General features: G+C 46.8%; 2 protein-coding genes across 6 annotated transcripts in view; one reads left to right on the top strand and one right to left on the bottom strand.

Annotated features, from left to right (window-relative positions):
* The window catches only part of Rab37 (RAB37, member RAS oncogene family), a 58,750-nt gene that overhangs the window by 22,719 nt on the left and 18,162 nt on the right, over positions 1–17,869 (bottom strand). The gene's annotated exons all lie outside the window — the stretch shown is intronic.
* Positions 2,301–16,955, top strand: Cd300lf (CD300 molecule like family member f). Of its 4 annotated transcripts, none has more exons than XM_087208519.1 (7): positions 2,301–2,502; positions 7,986–8,327; positions 9,944–10,085; positions 13,398–13,498; positions 15,114–15,136; positions 15,466–15,591; positions 16,080–16,955. In XM_087208519.1, the coding sequence occupies exons 1-7, from the start codon at positions 2,460–2,462 to the stop codon at positions 16,221–16,223; spliced, it is 921 nt and encodes a 306-aa protein (XP_087064645.1). In that variant the 5' UTR covers positions 2,301–2,459; the 3' UTR covers positions 16,224–16,955. The 4 variants fall into 4 exon arrangements, with proteins under 4 accessions (XP_087064645.1, XP_087064646.1, XP_012933693.2 ...); XM_087208520.1 differs by having other exon boundaries at positions 9,956–10,085; XM_013078239.3 differs by having other exon boundaries at positions 9,968–10,085.

The following is a 17,869-nucleotide window of genomic DNA, read 5'->3' on the forward strand; positions in this document are numbered from 1 at the left end:
GAGCAAAATAGGCCATGAGTCGAGCTCAGCTTCAAGGGGAGCTAGATGCTATCTCTTCGGAGAGAAAGACTCTGAAGTGAGAGTGTGCATCCAGGGCAGGGACCGCAAAGAGCCCTAAATTATTAACACAAAATTTGGATGAGGCCTTGAAAGGAGCCCATTCAGCTCCATCAGCTCCATAGCAAAGCCCTAGAGGCTGAGTGGGGAGCGAGGGACCCACAGTGTGTGAGGGGTCAGGGTCTTGATCCCCAGCAAGCATCTCTGCAGGGAAGTGTGGCGGAACCTGTCTCTCTCTGGTTTTTGTAATTCTCAAATGGCCCATGTGGCAAACTTCTTGTGGAATTTCTGTTAGAGTGGGAGAGACCTACCAAAACTAGCCTTTCCACCAGGAGCTCTTCTACCTGTGAACACTTTGGCTTCTGAAATGATCATCTGCAGCTTGAGGAAGTTTCTGCCCTTGTAACCAGGAGAACCCAAAGCATCCATTAAAATACACACACACACACACACACACACACACACGCACATTACAGTACTTGAATAGACATATGCACACACAACACACATATCAGTAGTATACATGTGTAATACATACACATCTACACACAGCTCCCTCCACAAATATGAGCACACACATATATGCATACATGCATGCACACACACAAGGACTTGTGCACGGACACACACAAAGGTGCTTTAGGACAGGGAGAATCTTGGATGATTTGTCCAATCCTGTCTTTCATAGATGGGGGTATGAGATCCAGGAGGTAACAGAGTCATGCAGAAGTTAATTGCATTAATTGCCTAGCCAGGACTTGGGCCTCAGTGGATCTTTGAGAACTCAGCACCCATTCCCCAAAAGCCTGACCCTTGTATTCCCTAGAGGCCCTTGTTTTAGGCCACTTGGATAAGTCTCTGTTCTTGATTTGGCGGGGGGGGGGGGGATTCTCCTTGGATAGGCCAGTCTACCAGGTACCAAGATCAAGGATCTGGCCACTAGCAGAGCTCCTGGAAGACAGTTCTGTTCACACCTTGTTGTCTATGCTCAAGAAAGAAAAATAATTCTAGGACTTTTGGCACATCTGCCCCCTTGATTTTTTGTTTTTTTGGTACCAGAGATCGAACTCAGGACCTTGCACTTGCGGGGCAGGTGGTAGAACCACTGAGCTAAATCCCTGTGCCCCCCCCCCCCTTCATTTTTAAGGCTGCCTCAGCCAGCTGAATTCCTGGTCATTGGCCTGGGGACCAATGGCTCCCCTGTTGCCGAAGCTGATATCTCTCACTGTATCTGTACAGTGCCCAGGACTGCTGAGCCCAACCCCTGGCTTGTTGACCTTACTTTATGATCTAGAGATGTGTAAAGTGAGAGGCCAACTCCAGGTAAACTTCCAGGCCACATCCTGGAAAAGCCACTCCTATCAGCTGCTGTGTTTTTCAATGCAAACAACTGTCTATATACTTACTCATTCCTAATTAGGGTGTGAAGAGCTGTGTCTGTCCTTGAGACTCGCTTGTGAAGATGTCACAGGTTGTGTGTAACACACACTAAAAGTGGCTATAGGTGCAAACTATGAGAAAGTTTTCCATGACCTCTGTGTCTTGCCTCAAGGGCTTGCTGGGATCCTGATGTGGAAGGAGAGATCGGGAGGGAACATGGTGTCAGAAGGAAGGGAGCAGGATAGGCAAAACTGGGCCTTCCTTCCTTCCTTCCATAAATAGTTATTGTAAGATGGGTGTGGAAGTGAGGGGTCACAGTCATGAGCTCTGGAGCATCTAGGCCGAGTCAAAAGCCATAGGATCTCAGCTGCTGGGCCAGGGCACAGCAATCAGAGGTGCCAGTGTGCTCCTAGGCAGTGTGTTCCCACTGGGCCTGTAGGTCCTTTTGCATCTCCTGACTCTTTGGGGCCCTCTCACGCAAGTCTGGGGTTTGACAGCCCCTCAGCTTCCTTATACCCTCGTTCCAACCTCTGGTCTGGAATCTCTCCTCTAGCTTTTGGCTCAGTCCTGCTGAACTCCTGGTTTTCTGGGCCCCTGAGAGTCTGGCCACACCCAAAGGCTCAGCTTTAGGGGATTCTGGCCATCAGCCTTGGTTTTCTGTGACTCTCAGGGGTCCAAGGGGATTGGGTAGGCGCTGGCCAGTCCTAGTGGCTTCATATCTACAAATGTCCACAAGACAGAGAAGGAGCTTCTGAGTTCTATTTTTAGAGGAGCTTTGTGGCTGTGGACAGGATGATATTTCTCAAAAGCGTTTTCATGATCACTTTGGCTTCTTGCATTGCTGCCTCGAAATTTCACCCATTCTACCTCCTTCCTCTTTCAGTTATTTACTAGTGGGAAGTGGCTGAAGGAGGAAGTGGTAGGGAGAGTGAGCAAGAACAGAGGGCTGGAGATGAAGGAGTGGCGCGTGTAGTGTGTCCTTGCTGACAGCATCCACCTTGGAGAACCGGCATAGACAGAAAATGTACCTGCTTCAGTTCTTTCCCCTCCTCTTCTGCTTCTCAGGTGAGTGAGTCCAGGTCTGGACTCATGGGTAAGGCTTAGCCCGAGGAAGTAGCTGCAGAGCCGCATGCCACAGCAAGAAGGTGTCCTGGATGTACAAACTGTGCTTCTCCTACTCTCCCTATAGTGTTTCAGTGATAAGGCAGAAATATGGATATCTTCCGCAGGAAGCCAGCCTGAGGCATAATTCCTGCCTCCTCAGGGGTGATCGTGTTTAAAACGGACTGACTGAAAAGTAAAGAAGCCATGGTTGCTCAGGAGGAGTGCAGGGTGCCCGGTCCTGGGCTGCACTGCTACCTTTGTGGCCACCTTATGAGCTGGGAAGGCTTCTGGGAAGAACAGAGGGAGGAAGAGATTTGAAGGAAGAAAGAGAATTTACCAGACCGGGGAGAGGTGACTCCAGGTATCTGGGGCAAAAGGAAATAATAGAAATAGTTGATGACCTGAAATGGCTAGGAGGAGGCAGGGATGAGGAGGAAAGAAGCACTGAGATGTGGATATCACTCTGATTAAAAATAAGGTTTTTGGGGGGCGGGGCGGCGGGGGGAGTACTGGGGATTGAACCCCAAACCTTTGCACTGAGCCACATCCTCAGGATTAAAAAAAAATTGTTTTCTGAATCAGAGTCTTGCTAAATCCCTAAGTTGCCCAGGGTGGGTTTGAACTTGTAATCTTCCTGCCTCAGTCTCCCAGAGTGAGACTGCCCAGCTGAAAGGGATTTTCTGGACTTGTAAATATTGCTGGGCTCCAGGGCTCAGGCCCTGATCTTCCCCTTGGTCTAGAGTCACTCCTTTGTTGATCTAATCTGCTCTTGTGTTGCAATACTCATTGGCAGATAACTTCCAGTTATACATTTCTGGCCTGGATGACTCCCAGGACTCCAGAATCTTAGAGCTAACTGTCTCCTCAACATCTCTGCTCAGATGCTGAAATTTCAAATGAGATCTTATCACATCTCCCCCTGCATCCCTTTCTTCCCCAGCCTTCCCCACCTTTGCATTTGGGAAGCCCATCTTTCTCAGTGCTCAGGCCAAACTTGAGGGGCATCAGTTTCTTTCTCCATCACCCTCCAATGGCCTCAGGGTTAAAATCCAAAGTCCTTATGAGGCGCTCACAGACTGGTTTTCCTAGTCATCATCTTCCTCGCCTCACCCTGTCTCTTTGGCTCAACCCACTTGGCCACACTGGCCCCTTATCTTTTGCTTTTTCCTTTGGTACTGGGGATCGAACTCAGGACCTTGCGCTTGCGAGGCAAGCGGCGGAACCACTGAGCTAAATCCCCAGCCCCACACTGGCCCCTTAGATGTTCTTTGAACATGCCAGGGAAGCTCCTGCCACAGGGCTCTGTACTTCCTGTTTTATGCTCCACGTAGCCCAGGCTCCAGTCCTTTTCACCTTTGCTGCCTTTCCTTCTCACTACCCCCTTCGTGGATGACTCTTGTTAAAACTGCAGTTTCCTTTTATTATTTTTCTTCATTGTCTGTCCCCACCTTCACCTGGAAGAATATCAGCTTCCAGAAGGCAGAGGTTTTTGTGAATATAGCCAGAATCAGTACTAATTGGACAGTGAGTATTGAATGAATACATGTATACATTAAGAGAGAATACAATGGTGGTTACAATGTTGTCCTTTCCATCTTTCTCTTTCTACTTTCATAGAATGGAACAATTAAGACTCTTAATGTTAATTGAAGAAGACATAAATTTCTTGTCTGTGTACAATGGTGAAGCCACTTTGGAAAACAATTTGGTGATTTGTCAAAATGTTAAAATGGAATTACCACATGATGCAGGAATTCCACTCCTAGGTACACACTCAAGAGAAGTGAAAATTGTTATATGACCATGTAAAAACTTGGACTAAGAACATAAATGCTCATAACAAGAATGTTCATAATCTCTAAAAAGTGGAAACAACTAAATGTCAAAGCGAAACTGATGACTGGGTAAATCAAATGTGGTGTATTCATTCAGTGGACTATTACTGAGCTCTAGAATAGTTTAAGCCACCGACACATGCTACAACTTGGATGAATCTTGAAAACATGATCCAAAGGAAAGAAGGCAGATGCAAAAGGCCATATGCTGTATGATTCCATTCAAATGAAATCTCTAGGGTAGGCAAATCCATAGTGACAGAAAGTAAATTAGCGCTGTGGGGTGCAGGGAGGTGGTGGTTAAGGGAAATTACTAATGACTATGAGTTTTTTTTCCGGGTAAGTAAAAAATGTTCTACAATTAGGTAGCGGATGATGATTGTACAACTTTGTGAATGTTCTGAAACCCACTGAGATGTGTACTTTAGAAAATGAAATTTATGGCCTGTGAATTATGTCAGTTTTTTGTTTTTGTTTCATTTTTGATAATGGGGTTGGAGGAGTCTGCCACTGTGCTACATCCTCAGCCCTTAATTATTTTAAAAATTTTGATCCAGGGTGTGGCTGAGTGGCCCAGGCTGCTCTCAGACTTGAGGTCTTCCACCTCAACCTCTTGAGTAGCTGCGAGTACAAATGTGTGCCACTGCACCTGGCTTTGTATCAATTTTATAAGTGGAAAAAAGTAAACCCTTTGCTTTACAATGCTTTAATTAATTTTAGAAAAGAAGAAAATAATTATAGTTTTTTTTTTTTTTTGGTACCTGGGATCGAACTCAGGTCCTTGCTCTTGCGCAGCAGGTGGCGACACCACTGAGATAAATCCCCGGCCCCTCATAGTTTTTAACATAGTAAATTGGCATAGCAAAAAGATAAAAAGTAGTAATCCAAAGGAAATAAGAGGAAGAAAATTACAGATATGAGAAATTAATAATTTAGAAAATAAAATAGCAACATTTACCAATTAAATTCTGATGTGGGAGAAAGGAGAAGAAACAATTATGAGTTAAATCTTCTGGCACAGGTAATCACTAAAAATAAAATAGTACATGTAATTAAAATGAATAATTACAATATGTGAAAAATGTAATTCAAAGGGATACTTTATAATTATTATGCCCTATGCCAATATATACTCTATGAAACAGATCACTTTTTCTGGGGAAAAAACATAAGTCAATGCAATTGATTCAAGAGCAAGTAAAAAACCTGACTAGACTGATAATCTCAGGAAAAAAATACCAAAGAATTTACCCCAATAAAGACCCTATTGCCAGATAGTTTTGTAGATAGTGTTTTAAGAGTCTAAAGAAGCAAAATTCCTTTGCTCTATTTATGTTGTGTTTCGAGAGCCTAAAATGTATGGAAATTGGCTGGAGTCGTAGCTCAGCAGTAGAGTGCTTGCTTAGCATGTGTGAAGTCCTGTGTTTTACACCCTGTATGGGAAAACTTTTTTAAAAAAGAAAATCTACCAGATTCATCTTGAGATACTGGCATTTCTCTAGCATCACACATTGACAAAAAATGATAGAAAAGAACTTCACACATGAGCACAGAGCTGAGTACCGAGAGTGAGACTCAGCTCTTGGATGGGTTTGTGTGACCTACATTTGATTGTGTGTGGTTTTTTTTCCCCTCATGTTTACAAAAGGAGAGGTTTCACCCAAAATCTAGATTTCTGGTGAGTCCAAAGAAATGAAAAGATCTGAAATCACAGAGCCTGTTTCTTACATGAGGACCGTGGGCTGCACTGAGACTGAGGGTGGGCCTGACACGGATCCTCTTCCCTGCAGGTCTTCCGGACCCATACCACTTCCCAAAGTCTCTTTGGTACTATGGCCTAGCATCACTGGACAGCTTTGTTTGGAGTGCAGTACCGGGTCTTGAACCCAGGGCCTTTGCATGAACGACATCTCCAGCCCTTTTAAATTTTTAAGTTTTGTAATATGCTCTCGCTAAGTCACTGAGTTGGACAGGTTGCCCTCAAACTTTCTATCTTCCTACCTCAGCCTCTCAAAGTGCTGGGATTACAGGTGTGCACCTGTCTCTGGCCATTTAAAAAAATCATGCTTGCAAATAAACATTTTCCTGTATCTTGCATCTTTCAAAGGTGAGAAAATAAAAGAACAAACAAGACAAATGTGTATCTTAAGAAAAGTTGGAACCCATTTGAGACCCCTCCTGTCTCCCAGGAGCTATTCTTATTCCCAATTCTTACTTTCTATTCTTGTTCCCCAATAAATTTTCCTACTCTTAACCTCTGTTGTTCCTTAGACAAACGTGGCATATCTGACATCTAGCATGGTGGGAATAACATCTATTCCCCCTATGTCACCCCTTCTGTCTCTCTTAGGAGCTGTCTTTCTCTCAATAAATCCTTCCTAAATATGGTATTTATACACAATTTATATATTTATACACAATGAAGTACTACTCTGCTCTAAAGCAGGATAAATTTGAGTCATTCGTAGAAAAATGGAGACACCTTGAAAACATACTATTAAGTGAACTACTATAAATCAGACGCAAGCTTAAATATTACATGGTTTCTCTTATATGAGAAACCCAAAGTATAAAAAAATTTAAAGAGCAAGTAGATAGATAATAGGAAACAGAGAGCTAGATTTTTTTGCAAATGGAAAAGGTACCAAGAGATAGATGGAGATGAGAGGAAGAGAAGAGGAAGTAAAAGGAATTAAGATGAGTTTGTTATGTACAGGCACCAATTCCCCACGATGAATGTAATCATTATGTACCACGAACATGTGCTAATAAAAATTTTCTAGGGCCAGGGATTTAGCTCAGTGGTTCTGCCGCCTGCCTCACAAGCAGAAGGACCTGAGTTTGATCCCTGGTACCAAAAAAAAAAAAAAAAGAAAAGAAAAGAAAAAGCTGCTTCATAGTCTACAGTACTTGCCTTACAGTGAAGTTATAGTAATCAGAGCAGTGTAGGGTTACCATGAAGAAGGCTAAGGCTAAATCAATCAACGGAACAGAAAGGAATCCATGAATATTTTACTAATTTGCTATTTGACAAAGACACCAAAGCAATTTAGTGGAGAAAATGAGTTCCACCGCACACAGAGGCAGTTGGCATCACTGTTTTGGTCAGTTTGGGGTGGTTTACTCCAGAATCCCCAGAGCATTAGAACCATCAAGCACAGCCTCAGCACGGCCATCTCATGTGGGTCAGGGGTGCTAAGAGTCAAGGGAAGGAACATCACTGTACTGTGAACATGGCTCTTCTGTTATTTCCTCCCCTCCTAGCCAGCAAAGCACAAACATGTCTACAAAAGGGCACTCCTCAAAATATTTGGATTTATTGACCATAGTGAGGTAGAGAAGGGCGAATGACAGAAAGCTATTATTGCTGTGTTAATACTTTTGTTCCTTTTAAGAGCTGTAGTTGTGCTTTGTATGATTTTTGTTGGGCCTTTGGGCCTGGTGGAATGCTGAAGGACAACAGGTCTGTCTTGGGGAAGGTATACTCTTTCTTCCTTGACCTTTATTTAATTCAGGACACACTTGGATTTAGAAGCTCTTCTCAGTGCAGGATGCTGTGTCCCTGCTCTTGGGGTGGGAGGTGACAGGTCATGAATTTGTGTTTTCCAGGCTTCTCTGCTGCCTGGAAGGATATCACTGGGCCAGAGACAGTGAGTGGCCTGGAGCGGGGCTCACTGACTGTGCAATGTCGTTATACCTCCATGTGGAAGACCTACACGAAGTGGTGGTGTCGAGGAGCTGTCTGGAGTAGCTGCAGGATCCTGATTAAAACCAATGGATCAGAGAAGGAGGTGAAGGAGGAGCGTTTGTTCATCAGGGACTACCAGAAAAATCTCATGTTCAGTGTAACCATGGAGGATCTCAGGGGAGATGATGCTGACGGTTACTGGTGTGGGATTGAAAGAACTGGATCTGACCTTGGGGTCCAAGTTAAAGTGACCATTGACCCAGGTAAAAGTGTATATGTGTGGTTGTGTCCCCGGGGTCCCACATAAGTGAATTAATTGTCACTCAGAGTGACTGGTCACAGAACGGGGTTGAGTCCTGAGGTCTCATAGAACCTCGAATGGGCACTTGGGATTGGGAAGGGAAGAGCTTCTCTTGAATACTCCCGGGTCCCAAGGTCTTTTCCAACTCAGGATTAAGCCTTCCCAGGCATGTTTTCCTCACTGCACAGCTCAGTCCTGGGTCTATTGCCCATAGAGGACAACATGGTGGTCCCCTATTTCAGTCCTTGGGCTAAAGAGATCCTCTTCCATGGTTCCCAGAGATCCCAATCCCTGCCACTTCTTTCTTGGGACTTCAGTGCCTGAGGATAACCTGCTCTTTGGGGAGCTCAGCTTTCACAACTGCTGTTCTTACCCTGTGTTGTCTGGCGCTGTGGTCTTATTTCTGAGGGCTGGAAAACCTTCACAGTGAAACAGCTGCATTCCTGGTGCCTGAAACCCCTCTTGGAGCCATTGTACCTTTGAGCTTAATTTCATTCTCTTTCCAAGTCCTTCTAGGATGCAGACATTCCTGGAAGGGTTAGCTCGAGGTCCCAGTGCCTTGGTTTGGAGGATTTTCTCTCTCAGGGTCTGTTTCTGCTGCCTCTCAAACAGGCAACACCAGCTCTAGCACCCCTGGGGGTGTGAAGCCAGTATCACCATTGTCAGGGCCCTTGCCAGTCTGGGAGTCTCTGCTCCTGTTCTCATTGGCACAATGAGAACTTGCACTGGTCTTGAAAATACTGTACCCCCAGGGAGGGAGGTGTCTCTGTTATTGGAGCTTCATATCTAGCTTGAAGTAAAGGCCTTCCTGAAAGCTATCATTTTTGTTCAGGGAAGGATAAATTAATCAACAGAACAGAAAGCCAAATCCATAAATAATTCAAATTTGCTCTTTGACAAAGACCTCAAAGCCATTCAATGAAATGGGATCTGTGCACTATGGGTTCCACAGCACAAGGAGACAGTTGGCGTCACTGTTTTGGTCAATCTGGGGTGGTTTACTCCAGAACCCCCAGAGCATTGGAGCCACTAAGCGCAGCCTCAGCAGAGCCATCTCATGTGGCTGCATCAGCTGGGCCTTCTGAGGGTCAGGGGTACTAAGAGTCAAGGGAGCATCACTGTCCTGTAGACATAGCTCTTTTAAAAGTCTGACTGACCTTAGAAGTCTGGTGTGGGATATATGTTAGTCACCATGAAAGTTCCCACTCTGCTCTTGTTCTTGCTGGGTAAAGGAGCCAGGTGAGAGGTATTGGCTGAGGCATGACCATCAGCAATGGGTTTGCTTAACGTCTAGCTGAACTCCAGTTATCCTTATCCCAAGACTCTTCCTGGGCCCTCTATTGCCCTCCCAAGGCCTATTCCCTGTCTTTGGACTTGTGCTCACCCACCTGCCCTGGAGGCTCTGGACTCTCCTAGAAGCTCTGGGGATATGAATGATACAGGGTACAACCCCTGTACACAGCCCTATTCCAAGCACGTCTGGCTGGGGTGGCCCATGCTCCTCCAGGCTCAGACTCAGGTCCTGGGCTATGGGAGGGCTGGCAGGAGAGTAGCATATAATCTGATCTGTATGCCAAGCACCAACTACAGTGCCCACCACAGTCCCGACCACAGCCCCCACCACCTCTGTCTCCACCATGAACACATTTACAGCGCCAGCCACCACAGAAGAGACCAGAAGCCTCCTGACTCCAACCAATTCCTATCATTCCAGTGACAGGTAAGCCAGATCCCATGCTGCTGTCCTCTCTGGCTCAATTGGCCCAAACCCTTCCAATGGGAACATCTTTGAAAACTCAGTCCTCAACTAGAGCTTGGCACTGGGCCTGGAGGCTCTTTTGTGAGGGTGAGGATCTTGGGGACCTTCTCACTTGGTCTCAGCTCCCATAGATTCTGCATTCTGGAGCACAGAAAAGTCTAGTTTTCATTAATTAATTAATGTATGTATGTATGTATGTATGAATGTGTCCCACTTTTACTGAGTTTTATGTGGCAGGAGTGTGCTGGGCTCTGGGGATCTAGATGTACAATTTGAGGTGGGGGCGTAGGTGGTCTGTGAGGACAGTGGGTGGTGTGTGTGTGAAGAAGTACAGAGAGGTAGGGCTACTGGATGGCTCTTGGTTCAACTTCTGTGTCGCCAACAAGGGCTTGGGGGAAGTCCCATTTCCCCTAAGTACTGTGATGGCAAGCCCAGTGACACTGGTAGTTCAGGTCTCTAGAGCTTATGAAGGGCTTTCTTGTCATTATTTTCTTTGACCTGGCCCAAGACCACCCATGAAGAGAAATGGGTAGACATGAATGTTCCTTTTCTTTGGTAGTAGTAGGGAACAAATACAGGGGCTCTCCACTGAGCTACATCCTCAGCCCTTTACAACAATTTTTGCTTTTTGAGACAGGGTCTCATTATGTCACTAAGTCACTAAGATGCCCAGGCTGGGCTCCAATGTGTAATTCTCTTTCATTATCCTCGCAGAATGTTGGGATTGTAGGTATGCACCACCACATCCAGCCTAATGTTCCCATTTTACAGAAGAAGAAACTGAGTCTTGGTCAGTTCTTTGGTGGGGGGTGCTCTGGAGTTTGGATGGAAGTATTTGAACTCCAGAGCTTGGTTCATGCTCCTTAGCACCCTTCCATGGCATCTGCAGTCAAAAGGCTTTCTAGAAGCCAAGAAGCTTCTTTCATTTCCTTCTTTCACTTTCCTTGACCCCCTTGACTTTGCTTTTAGAACTGGCAAGGTCTTTTATTGCTGGGACCTTGCCACAAAATCCCCATGGCAGATCCTTAATCTTTTCACCATCAGGGACTCTTTCTCTTCCCCCTCTCCCATTTGCCCCCTGTTTTAAAAAAAATAAATAACAGCTAAGTAGTTTCATCATTTTATTAATCTAAGCTTTATTAAGGCCTTTGATTAGCACAAGATGGATAATTCATTTGCTTACTCAAGAAATAGTTACTTAGCATCCACTCACACCTATTCCTATTTTAAGGAACACAACGGGGCATAAGGATGACCAAGATAATCAAGGCATTTGCCCTCAAGGCAATTACAATCTCAAGATAATCAATGTAACCATTAGTTGATATAATTAATTGAGAATTTTATCCTTCATACTTCTACCACTTCAGTGATGAGTAAGAGTTCTTTCATTCATTTACTAGGGCTGCCAAAATAAAGCACAACAGGCTGGGGGCTTAAAAACAGAAATGTATTTTCCCCAAAATTCTGGGTGCCAGGAATCCAAGCTCAAAGTGTCAGTGTCTCCCGAGGTCTCCCTCCTTTCCATGTAAATGGCTGTATTAGTCAGTTTTCCTGTCACTGAGAAACAATACCCGACACCCAAAACTTAAAGGAGGGGAGGTTTGATTTAACTTATGGTTTCAGGGGATTCAGTGCGTAGTCAGCTGGTGCCAAGGCTGAACCATCATGATGAAGTGAAGATGCTTTTTACATGGTGGATGGGAAAGGGATCAAGGGAACAGTGCAAAAGAGGAAGGGGTGAGGGACCAGATACATAGTTCAACCTCCACAACCCACGCAGACACACCCAGAAGTGTGCTTTCCTTGTACTAATCCCCTAGGTGGCTCCCAGGCCAATCAAGTTGACTCACTTGAGTTTAACCACCACAGTAGCCATCTTCCTCCTGGGTCCTCACAGGGTCTGCCCCTTTGGGCGTCTGTGACCAGTCACACCAGGTTAGGGCCTACCCTCAAGGACCTCATTGAACCTTAACAAGGTCTTTAAAGACTCACAGTCTGAAGTATTGAAGGGAGAATCTGTCCCAAGCCTGTCTTTTAGCTTCTGGTGGCTGCCAGTTGCACCACTCCAGTCTCTTTCTCTGCTGTGACTTGACTGCTCCCTGTGTCCCCTGCCCCCCCCGCCCCTGTCCAGGGGATCAAATGCAGGACCTTGTGCTTGCCAGGCAGGTGTGGCGCAGCACCACTGAGCTACATCCCTGGCCCATGCCCACATTTCTCTCTGTGAGGATGGGCCGGGGATTTAGCTCAGTGGTTTCGCCGCATGCTGTGCAAGTCCAAGGACCCAAGTTCAATCCCCAGTACCAAAAATAAACCAAAAAAAATGTTAAATCTCTCTGTGAGGATAACAGTCATTGGATTAGGAATCACCCTTGTCCAGTGTGACTTTGTCTTAGCTTAATTACATCTCAAAGACCTTATTTCTAAATAGGTCACATTCACAGGCTCCGAGTGGACACAAATTTTGGGGACTGTATTCAACACAAGTATCGAGACATGATAAAAATATATGGTGAATGTTTAAATAAAAATCATTACAGTAAAAGACACAGTGCCATAATTTTCCCTCAAAATACTTGCTCTTGCTTCGAACACACTTATACCATCATTCTTACTGTAATTAATATGCTTTAAAAGATTTAAACATTCACTATGGGTTTCAATCACCCTTTGTACAGGAGGAGGGAGGCCTGTCAGGAGCTACTGCCACAAGATTTCTGTCAGGCTTCTAGCTGCACTGGAACTACCTTGTGGAACCCTCTTTTTATTAAAAACCATCTTTTAAAGATGGTTTCTTTTAAAAAACTTTCTTTTAAAAGTTTTATTAAAAAATTGAGGGTGAGGGCGAGTTCGATCCCCAGTATCAAACCAAACCAAACCAAACCAAACCAAACCAAACCAAACCAAACCAAACCAAAAAACTGAGGGTGAGAGTTCCTGGCTGTAAACCACAGTCTTGCAGTCCATGAGGTGTGTTCCTCTCTCCTGCTACTGGGTGGCTGGGATAGGGCTTGGGGTGGAAGGTTAGCCTGGGTACACAGGGTTCTGTCTCCTCTCTCTCTCTCTCTTTCTAGGGCATTAGACCCAAGGCCTTTGTATTGAGCTACATCCCAAGCCCTTTTCCTCCTTTCACTTTTTTTTTTTCTTTTTGGTTTGACACAGGGTCTTTTTAAGTTGCTCAGGCTGCACTTGAACTTACGACCCTCCTGCCTTAGCCTTCTAGAGTGGCGGGATTACAGGTGTGAACCATCATGCCCAACCCTCTGTTTGTAGGTACAGCATCATAGACCTCAGGGTCCTCCTCCCGCTCATCTTTGCAGTGTTGCTGCTTGTCTTGGTGGCGGCCTCACTCCTGGCCTGGAGGATGATGAAAGGTGAGAGGGCCTGGCCCTGTGGGGCCGGGCCTAGCTGGGTCAGAGTGTGTGGGGCTGATGGATGGCATCATCCTTCAGGAGCTGGGTGGACCAAGGCGTTACCCATAGCCTGGAAGGGTCACTGTCCCAAAGGCCACCAATATCTGGCAGCCTGAGGGGTTAGGAGTGGCCTGGAGCTTGTAGATGAGCCCAGTGAGGTCCGAGTTGTGGTGTCAGCTGCCTGCCCTGCACATGCCTCCTGCCCTTCTCATCTCTCTGACCCACTTTCTTTTGTTTCCTGGTTTGGCTCTCAGGGGCAGAGGTGGCAATGGCAGCCCATTTTGGATCTGTGTGGCTGTCAAAGAGGTACTGAGTTGAAATGGGGGAAGGGAGAAAGAGCCACACACTGAGAACACAGCAACCCCCAGAGTACATGCACAATTGTGAACTTGTGTAATACAGGCATGCGCATTTTCACATGTGACACACGTTTGTGAGCACATGACACAGTCCCCTAGGTCTGACCGGAAAAGTCAGTATGACTCTTTCTTCTGCTTCTCTGCTGCCCACAAGCCTTGCCCAAGCCAAGCTCCTTGCTCTGCACGACCTTGCTTTTTCAGGGAAGAGGTCTTTGCTCAGAGATCACGAGGTATGGCCTCAACCAAACGTTTTCCTGTCTGGCTTTACTTCCACTTTCTCAGAGAGCTTCACCCCGTTTCCTTCTCACAGTGCCTGGGGCCTGAGCTTTGAACAAGCCTTCCCACTGCCATGGCCCGGGGGTGGGGGTGGGGCTCCAGTCGGGGAGGATGTGAGCCTAACTCACATTTATCACTTTTCCTCCCAAGTGTGCACTCCATGACCCTTGTACATCTAAGTGCTTTCAGTGTGCCTTGGGGTCCAGATGTTTGAAACTGAAAACTGATGGGAGAGACTCCCTTGTTTATTTATTTTTTCTCTGGAGCAGGGAGCGTGTTGGTAGGGGAGAGTGAAGGCAGAAAGAAATGCAGGAGCCAGCAGCCCCCTGAAAACCAGTCCACGCTATGCTGAGCCAGCTTGCAGGTTCCATTTGGGGGCAGTGTGGAGCAGACCTGCCTCTGGTTGAACACCCACCTGCCAAGCCTGTACACGCACATGGATACCAGGAGGGATTGGACCTACCTACCATCCTGTCTGAAGACAGCTGGAATTCAGTGGGATAAATGGGACAGGAAAGACCAAAGCAAGTGCCATACAGGGAGGGAGTAGACAGCAGGCATGACTCTGAGACCAGTCATGAAGGATGTATCAGGTGGAGCAAAGTGCAGTGGGCAGAACTTCTGTGACCATTTACAGGCCATGCCCAGGACTTTGCAGAAAAAAACTGAACTCCAGGAGCCAAAGGCTGGCAGGGTCACCTGACCACTTGATTACGGCTCTGTGGTTGGGTCGTCTGCTTTTTAGGTGGAGCAATGGAAGCTCAGAGAGGTGATGTGACCAATATCACGGAGTGATAGAGAATTAGAACCAGGTCCTTGTCACTGAGACTGGAGCCTTGTTCCTCCTTTTGCGCCCCCCCATATTTCTCTTTTCTGTGCGTGGGGACCTCTGTGAATCTCAGGGATGGGCTTTCTAATTCTGGGTTGTTTTTGTCTTTTAGCTGCTGCACTGTCCTCAGAGCAGGTAAGAGTCCCTGAGCTTGGAGCAGAGAGACCAGTCAGCTCCTTCTCCCCGTCCTTGTTTTCTATTTCCCAGGAGCTCAGGCGTCTACATGTTTCACATGATCCATGGGCCAAAGTAGTCATGTACTCATGGCCCCTGCAGGCCTGGGAGGCTGAGGGGCCTGGAGACAGCCAGAGGGTGGATGCCTGGGGGACATGGGGGGCTGAGAAGTGGGAAGCATGCAGGGAGCTGGAGGGAGTCATAAGAAAGCAGAGAGGCTCTTGTCTTTCCATGGAAGAGGAACCTGTGCCCACAGATCAGGTGACTCTAGCCTGTGTTCTCACCTGCAGCCCGTGGAAGGTGACCTCTGCTATGCAAACCTGTCTATGCATCAGCCTGGAACCTCCTGGCAAAAGCCTTCCACCAAGTCCTCCTCTGCCCAGGCCAACCAGGGGGAAGTGGAATGTGTCATCATGGTGTGTCCTTTGTGGGGGCTGCTGTGGGGCTGGGGAGGGCAGATGTGTCTCTGGATCCCTTTGGAGGATGGGTTTTCTCATGCTCATGTGGGTACCACTGAGGAGGGTGGGCATTGGGCAGAGCCTCAGTAACTACAGTACTAGCCTGAGGAGCCCTTAGGCTTTCAGAAGGGTCTGGACTCCAGGTCTCAATGCTGGGGACTCAGGGATCGTCTGATGTGGTCCTTGTGCTGGGCAGGAGAGAGCCAGGCTGGATGAGTGGTGCCTGATTTTATAGGAGGCAGCTGCCCCAGGGCAGAGGTGGGCTCTATGTGTTGTGGCTGCAGATGGTTGGGGTGCTTGGCAGAGCAGAGGGAAGCTGGAGTACTCAGGAATGGACTTCACAACCCTTGAGCTCCCCACCTTTCTCTTCTGGGTTATTTTTCATCCTGACCCATAGTCACAGGCTCCTGCCAAGCTCTCTGACCTTACGACCATGTCTGTTGCAGGCTCCCTTTCCAAGAGAAGAAATTTCTTATGCATCTCTGTGTTTGGACATCTTGGATCAGGAACCAACCTACAGCAACACTGACCACACTCCCAGCAGGGCTTATGAGGAGTCTACAGAGTATACCAGCATCAGGAGGCCTTAGCCTGTGTTTGAACTCCCTCTTGGACCTTGCACAAGGCCATGGATCATGTTGCTGCTTATCTGTTTTCTGCCCTTGTCCCTCACCAGGACCAACCAGTGACTGAAGCTCTGTTTGATCAGCCACCATGGCCCCCAACTCTGGCCTGTGCTTGGAGACCAGTTTTGGAGGACTTCGAGGAATTAGGGCTCTTTCCACATTCCCCTCACTCCTCATCTAGTTTGGGAGGAGCCTGGAGATATGGTCTGGGACCGCATGTGAATAATAATGATAACGATGATGATAATAATAATTACCCTTTATTTATTGCTTACCATGTGCAGTGAGCTGGAGAATAGCCCCCAAAGATGTCTGCATCCTACCCCCAGAACCGGCAAATGTACCATACATGGCAAAAGACAAAGAGGACATGTGATTAAGTTAAGGATTTTGAGACGTGGAGATTATTCTGGATTATCCAGGGGGCCTAAAATATAATCATCAGGCTCCTTCTAAGGAGGCAAGAAAGTCAAAGGGGGAGAAGCCAATGTGATGCCAGAGGTGGAGGCTGGAGCAATGTGGCCAGGAGCAAAGGAACACTGCAGCCTCCAGAGGCTGGGGCAGGCAAGGGAAAGGTTGTCCCCTGGAGCCTCCAAAAAAACCACCCTTGCCAGCGCCTTGGGTTGAATTCAGTGGAACTGACTTTGTAATCCTGGCCTCTGGAACTACAGGAAAATAAATTTGTATTGTTTTTAATTAAGTCACTAAATTTGTGGTAATTTGTTGCAGCAGCAATGAGAAGCTAGGTGGCAGGTGTTCTTCTCTAAATGGTTCATGTAGAATAACCTGTTTCATTTTACAAGGGTGCTTCTATTATTGGTCCATTTTACAGATGAAGAGCTGAGGTCCGGAGAGACTCAGCGATGTGTACCAAGTTTAATGGGCAGTGAGAAGGTAAGTGGAACCTCATTTGGATCCAGAATCTGGAGTCTGGGCCACTACCTGTCCTGTTTGAATAAGCAAGATAATGTGTATATGCTCACACTAGCTACTCATGCTGGGACAGTGAGTATTTAGAAGCTGGACTTACTATCTTTTATTCTAGGGTCCTTGCAGTCTCCTCTCCAGCATACATCCTGAATCCCATGGCATCTCTTTGTTTCCATGGTTACCAATGTAGTCCAAGCAACCACCCCATCCTGACTGTTCTCCCTCTTTCACCCTCAGCCTCTGAATCCAGCAGCCAGAGTGATATTACAAAGCACAGAGCTGATCACCTGCTGCTTATGAACTTCCAGTGGTTTCTTCCTCAGCCTTCAGGGCTCTAGGGAATCCACACGCTGCTGCCTGCCCCTTGGGGTCATCTCCATCCACTCTCCCTCTCCCTCACTGTGGTCCAGCCACACCAGCCTTTCCTGTGTCCATCTAACAAGATGCTATGGTTTGAATCTGAACTGTGTCTCCAAGGCCATATGCTAAAGGCTGTCCCCCAGCCTGTGGTGCTCTTGGGAGGAAGTGAAGACTGTTGTAGGTAGAGCCCAGTGGAAGGAAGTGAGGTCCCTGAGGGCGTGGCCTTGAAGGGATAGTGGGACTTGGCCCTCTTTTTCTTTCTGCTTTCTGGTCACCAGGGGGTGAGCAGCTTTACTCTACCACGTGCTCCCCACTGCAGC

The sequence above is a fragment of the Heterocephalus glaber genome, unplaced genomic scaffold, assembly GCF_053883595.1.
Source record: "Heterocephalus glaber isolate CG9 unplaced genomic scaffold, H.glaber_assembly_v1.0 deba00000937, whole genome shotgun sequence".
NCBI classification, from domain to species: Eukaryota; Metazoa; Chordata; class Mammalia; order Rodentia; family Bathyergidae; genus Heterocephalus; species Heterocephalus glaber.